Source organism: Echinops telfairi, unplaced genomic scaffold, assembly GCF_000313985.2.
Source record: "Echinops telfairi isolate 266 unplaced genomic scaffold, ASM31398v2 ScPeMD7_7459;HRSCAF=8497, whole genome shotgun sequence".
In the NCBI taxonomy this organism is placed as follows: domain Eukaryota; kingdom Metazoa; phylum Chordata; class Mammalia; order Afrosoricida; family Tenrecidae; genus Echinops; species Echinops telfairi.
Window position 1 is genome coordinate 4,518,905 of NW_022111359.1, and position 6,724 is coordinate 4,525,628.

Here is a 6,724-nt window from a genome sequence, read left to right on the forward strand (position 1 = left end):
GATACCAAGGGCTGAAGTAGAAAGAAAATGTTTTGAAATGATGGTGGCAACCTATGTACAAATGTGCTTGACACAATGGATGGATGGATGGATGGTGATAAGAGCTGTATGAGCCCCCAATAAAATTATCTTAAAAACCAAAGGGAACAAGTGCTATTTCTAAATAGGATCCCAGCCCCAGGGATGGGGTGAGGGGCCAGCTCATCATTTGGGAAAGACTATAATCCAGAGGCTCCCCGGTGGCGCCGAGCTGCTCACTGGTTCAAAGCCACCAGCCGCTCCTCAGGAGAAAGCTGAGGCTGTCTGCTCTCGCCAAGACTGACAGCCCCAGAAATTCAGAGGCAGTTCTGCCCTGTCCCACAGACACACACTCTCACTCACTGCTACCAAGCCGACACACACTCATTGCAGCGACCCTCTACGACGAGGGAGAACGGCCCTGGTGGTCTCCGAGGCTGTCAGTTTTTTACGGGAGCAGAAAGTCTTCCTCTGGAGGAGCGGCTGGTGGTTTGGAACAGCAGGCCTTGCAAGGAACAGCCCCTGGGCGGCAGGGCTCCTCTGTCCTGTAGCGTGGCTGTGAATCAGAATCGATTCAAGGGCAGTGAGTGACTGACGAGTGGGTTCAGGGGCTGTGCACTGTCGTCCATAGCAGGTGTGAGAATGCAGTCTTGGCTACTCTAAAACTCTGCCCACCTAGCCCTCCTGCTCTGTCTCCTGGTGTGTGGGGGGTGGGGATGGGGGGAGGCAATTTCTCTTTACTGTGCCCTCCTCGGGTCTCAGAGCCTCCAGAGCAGTGTTTTAAATCTCCTCTCAGGACCCTGGATGGGGTGGGAGGGTTGACAGGTATGTGAGTGGGGGGCGCAGGGGGACACCTGTGGAACGAATGAATGAGTGCATGAGTGCCTGCTTCTCTCCATCCCCTCTGCCCAGCACTGCCCCTGCCTTGCTCTGACCTCACTCCTAAGAGCCATTTTCTCCTCTCTTTTTGCCTCCTCCCTCCCCCACCCCGCAGGCTGAGGAAAAACTTGAAGTCCTTAATCATTGTCCACCCCTCCTGGTTCATCCGCACGGTGCTGGCCATCTCCCGCCCTTTCATCAGGTGAGGAGGACAGTGTCGCCTGTCCCGAGGTCCCCCTCAGCCCTCACGTGCCTTTCATTAACCTGCACCTTCTGCTTCTCCGTGTTGAAGGTCTAGTATTGCTCGCAGGCAGGAGGTGGGGGGCCAGGGGCACTCCGAGCACTGCTTCCCACAATCTCCTCTTGGGAGCCAAAGGGTTTTCCTGGGCGGATTTGCTGACGTAGATCACCAGGCCTTTCTTCCTGGTCTCGCTTACTTCCGGAAGCTCCACCGAAACCTGTCCAATAGGAGGGACCCCTGCTGGTGTTGGAAATGCCGGTGGTGGCAGAGCTTCTAGGGTCCTGGACACCACAGCACAGCATGATACCCTGACAGACTCGTGGGGGAGGGGGAGGGTAGTGAGAGAGGGCAGGGCTGCCTTTTTAAAGAGGCGGCAGGCAGGGCACACACACACACACACACACACACACACACACGGCTGTCTGCTCCCATAAAGACTGGCCACCTGGGGCACCCACAGGGTGGCTCTGCTCGGTCCCGAGGGCCACTGTGAGTTGGTATGCACTTGATGGCCCTGAGAGTTCAAGGCTTGGAGATCAAGTGCAGGGACTCTGGCTCGGTGTTGAAGCCTGGGGATTCTGACTCAGGGGTCCCTCTCCTGCGTTCCAGAATGAGCTGACATCAAGAGTGTACCTTCTCCTTCTCCGGAATCTTCCCTCCCGAGAGCTCCACCCAGTGAGCTGGAGCTTGGGGGATTAGGCCGATATGGCCGCTAAGACTCAGCTGTCGAGGTCCTTTCCGGGATGAATGGGGTGGGTGCCCCCACGGGCCCCTCATGCCGTGACGAGCACCTCTATTTATAGACCCCTTCTCAGACTGGTCAGGGTTGGCTCTGCCCGCAGTCTGAACGCTTCTAACAAATCACATCTGCCCACCGTGGAACCTTCTGGAACAGCTTTTCCTCTGAAACTTAAGTCTCTCTTCTCCCCACCCCCTACCTCGTCTCTCCTGCCGCCCCAGAGGGCCCTTGCCAATCCCCAGGATCATGCTGGTGTTCTGTGTGTTTGATTTGGAGGAGGGTCCTCAAAGGTCCCCAGGGGAAAAGAGGCCAGAAGTGATCGAGGGAGCTGCACCAAAAGCCAACCCCAGCCCCCGAGCACCCTCTGCCCCGCTGACGTTTTGGTCTGAGGATGGTGCAGGACCGGGTGGCAGCAACCTGACCACCACCACCAGATCCATGTACCAGCCTGCCCCGTTTCCCTTCCTTTGGTGGAGCTAGAAGATAGCCAGCAGAAAGGGTGCTCACTCAGCCCTTTGTCCAGGGGCCGTGTGGTGGCCTCTGATGACATGTGACAAGTTGTGTAGCCAGGCGTACCTCCTTTTCTGAGCTGACTCCCCACCCACACACATGAACATAAAACACTGCCCCCTAAGCTTCTGATGTCATCCTTCAGTAAGTATAGGGGTTTTATTATAAAAAGAAGTCTGAAATAACCAGGAGAAGCTGGTGGTGCTGTGGGCCCCTGGTACAGCGAACCGAGAGGCCAGCGGTTCAAACCCACCAGGCACTCTGAGGGAGAAAGAGGATGCTGTCTTCCACAGGCCCAATTCCCCTCTGCCCTGCAGGGTCCCTATGAGAGGGGATCAGCCGCATAGCAGCAGTGAGTTTGGGCTAGGTTACATGCATCGGTTCCACCTCACGATCGTGTGTCTTAAGTTGATCACTGAGATCTAAGAAGGAGACGAGGCACAAAGGGGAGGCAGCAGAGAGGGGGAGGACGGATGCCACGTGGAAATTGCCAAGGAAGCCAGGAAGGGAAGGTGGAGAGAGGAGGACCTTCCTCGAGAGCTGCTGCTCCGAATTCCGACACCCAGCCTCTTAAGCGGTGAAGAAACTCAAAGCCCTGGCAACTGGACCGATAGCCAACGTCATGATGGATGGGGAAGAGAGTGAAGTTGTCACGGATTTCCTCTGACAGGGACTCACCGTCAGTGCTCATGGACGCAGCAGTCGGGAGCTCAAAAGACATGCATGGGGCAGGGCTGCAGAAGATCTCTTCCAAGGGCCGAAAAGCAAGGAGGTTACTTTGGGCACTACGGTGCGCCTGGCCCAAGCCATGGCATTCTCCATCCCCTCGGGTACATATGGGAGAAAGAGGAGGGCCATCCAGGGGGTGGGTGGACCCTGTGGCTGCAGCCACCTTCTCAAACATAAGAGCAACAGTGCGGGTGCCGGTGCAGGACGGGGCGGTGTCCCCTCCTGTTGTGCATCAGGTCGTGATGGGTCGGCACCGACGGGGGGCAGGCCCCTGACAACCACACATGCAGATGAAAGTTGGACAGTGAAAAAGCAAGACGGAAGGAAATGGCTGCATTGGAGTTGCGTGGTGCTGGAGAAAGACGGTGCAAGTCCCAGGGGCGGCCAGAAGAACAAACGAACCGTCCTGAGGATGTCCAGCCAGAATGCTGCTTAGAGCCCAGGGTGGATGGCAAGACTTCCTCTCAGTGGGGCAAGGAGAGTCCCCACAAATCATCGCAGGTCCTGTAGGCGCAATTGCACAGCGATAATAAGAAAAGATGATAGTAAAGTCATCGAGAGCGTGAGAGTCAGAGGAGAGACTGGAGTAATGGAGTCAGACACAATTCATGGTCGCATGCTCACCTCAGCCCCGTTGGTGGTCCTTATCGGGGGAGCCCGGCCACGAGAGCAGGAGAGAGCCTCGGGAGCGAGAGCAGGAGAGCCCCCACTTTATTGCTAACCAAGGGTTATATCTCATTAGGGGGACATGATTACAGGTAACCACACGTCACAGGAAGGGGCAGTACAATAGGCACACACATTGTAGGAAGGGGATCTATGATAGGCATAAGCATAACAGGAAGGGGATGAGCTAGGGGTGTGTCCATAGGAATGGGAAGGTCTAGGGGTATACATGTGACAAGATGGGCAGACCCTAGATTCATGATGGCTGCCTAACCTTGGTCATCGTTGGGCAGGTTTGACCTCTCTGGTGTCTCCTACAAGGAAACAGACAACTACTATCCTCATCAGAAGGGAGTGGGCCCCGCTTATTGTGGGGTAAACAGTGGTGTCTGCTTGGTCTAGATGGCTGATAGCTCTTAGGGAGAATGACCCCTGATCTACTCCTGTTGACCTCCAAGTGTATAGTCATTCGCAAGCAGCTAAGTTTGGCATATATTTGGGGGAGACAACTTGGGAGAAATCCTTCTGTTTCCCATAGGGAAGGACATCCTGCCTGGTGAAGTAGACGGGCAGCGAATGAAAATTAAAGGAGACCCTCTGTGAGATGGATTGACACCGTGGCTGCGGCAGCCGTGGGACCAAACATAACAACCATGTGGGGAGGGCGCAGGACGGGCCGTGTTTCCTCAAGTTTGACACCAGTGGGGTCGCTATGAGTCGGAACCGACGAGACAGCACCTAACAGTCCCCAACTGTGAAGAAATGTGTTTGTTTTCTAAGGCCACCCACTTATTTCTGTTATAGAAACACCAAGAAGCCAAAACACTACCTCTCGGAGGGGCCCCCTCTTTCACCCTGACCCTCTATCAGATGTGATGTCCGTTTCTCGCTCCTGGTCTTTCGGATGACAAAGTAGAGGAGTCAAAGGTTCACCACCTTCGCTTCCAAGGAGCAGTCTGGCCGTCATTCTTCCCAGACATGTCTGTTCTTCTGTCCATACTTACGGTGTATGTATGCATCGATCCTTCTTCGGCTTTTCTTATTCAGTGTCCAACTTTCACGTGCGCACGAGGCGACTGTGAACACCATGGCTTGGCTCAGACGCACCTTAGCCTTCAGAGTGGCCTCCTTGCTTGTCAGCACTTCTAAGAGGTCTTGTGCGGCAGGTGTGCCCAATGCCACACGTCGTTGGATCTCTTGCCTGCTGCCTCCACGGGCGTTGATGGCCGATCCAAGAATGAGGCTGTTGGCAGCTTCCTGCAGATGATGACAACCAGACTCGAGCCCGGTAGAAGGCCCTGCTTCTCTGCATCCTTTGAACCAGAACCTTAGCTCATTGGGGACCAATCTCAATGGCATCATGCCGACAGTTCTGTCTTCCTTGGCCAACACTGCTGTCACGGGCATGTCACCCAAGGGTGGCTTTAAAGATGACACATTGATTCTCTCCGCGTTTAGGAGGCTCAGCTCACTTGCCATCCAGTCGACGCCGACTCATAGCAACCCTGCAGGAAGGACAGGGTTAAATCGTCCCCTGTGAGTTTCTGAAATTGTAATTCATTCCGGGAGTAGAAAGCTCTGTCTTTCTCCCCGGGAGTGGCTGGTGGTTTTGAACTGCTGACCTTAGAATTAGCAGCCCAATGCATAACCAGCATGCCACCAGGGCTCCTACGTAGGAAGCTGGAAGTCCAAGCTGGAAGTACCAGCTGTAGGGGAAGGCTTCTGTCTCTCAGCTCTGGGGGAAGGTCCCTGTCTCGGCTTATGTAACCTAACCTCATTGTCATAGGCTGATTTACGCACACACACACCCCGCCCCAAATATGTGTCAGCTTTGCTGGGCCATGATGCTCTGGCTTGGCAGTTATGTAAGAGTCCCCTGCGGTGTGATTGGAAGAGGATTAAGGACAGGGTGCAGCATCCTTAATCCCATCACAGCCCTGACCTTATGAAGATGGTGGGGGTGGGAGCTGTTTCCTGGGAGTGTTGACCTTCCATCTTTCAAGAGGTAAAAGGAGAGAGAAGCTAACGGGGGTCAGAGGGAACGACTACCACCAAGAAAGACGTGCCAGGAGTGGAATTCACTCTCTGGACCCAGGGTCCCTGCGCTGAGAAGCTCCTAGACTCAGAGGCAGATGGATGCTAAGGCCCATGACTCCCTCCAAAGACCTGCCCCACAGGTGCTGAAAGGAGACAAGCACCTTTCCCTAAGGCCCATGGAGCGTAGGTTCCAACTTCTTTGGCCCTACCACCTGTTAGTAAAAACAGAAAACCCACAAAATTCACTTAGCACCTCCACATTCACAAAACAAAGGAAAACCCAGCCCCGGACACAATGACAGGCACAGCCAGGTGGATTCAGACTGACAGGCAGCCCAGGTGGCAGGGTGGAACCGCCCCCATGGGTTTCCGAGGCTGCCACCTTTAGGGAAGCAGACAACCAGGCCTTGCTTCCTCAGATCCACCAGGTGGGTTTGAACTCCCAACCTTTCAGTGCTCGAACATCGCCCTGGTCACACCCACGGGCGGAAGGACCTGAAGGGGACACAGTTCAATCCACAGCAACTTCCCTTCTCGGCAGGCTCACCTGTCAGAATTTGGAGTCTCCTCCTCCCACCCGGTGAGGGGTGGGGAAGGAAGCTGGGTCTGAGCCCCTCCCATACTGGCACGGGATCGCCAGCGCCTCCTGCCCTCGACCCTACTCGGGGCTTTGGGGCACCCCATCAAGTGTTCTGGGGTTTCAGGCCTCTCCTCCCCTCTCTCCTGGCAGCGTGAAGTTCATCAACAAGATCCAGTACGTGCACAGCCTGGAGGACCTGGAGCAGCTCATCCCCATGGAGCACGTGCAGATCCCAGACTGCGTCCTGCAGTGAGTGCCTGGAGCCGGCCCCGCCCCGACACCCCGGGCCCCGCCCAGACCCCGCCCAACACCCAGGCCCCGCCCC

At 55.6% G+C, this 6,724-nt stretch overlaps 1 protein-coding gene across 5 annotated transcripts in view; it reads left to right on the forward strand.

Moving 5' to 3' along the window:
• Positions 1-6,724, forward strand: part of ATCAY (ATCAY kinesin light chain interacting caytaxin) — a 49,322-nt gene that overhangs the window by 31,858 nt on the left and 10,740 nt on the right. For all 5 annotated transcript variants that reach the window (XM_045300078.1, XM_045300082.1, XM_045300079.1 and 2 more), the window contains exons 8-9: positions 1,013-1,099; positions 6,550-6,648. In XM_045300078.1, the coding sequence (XP_045156013.1) occupies positions 1,013-1,099; positions 6,550-6,648 (186 nt within the window). The remainder of the gene's footprint in view (positions 1-1,012; positions 1,100-6,549; positions 6,649-6,724) is intronic.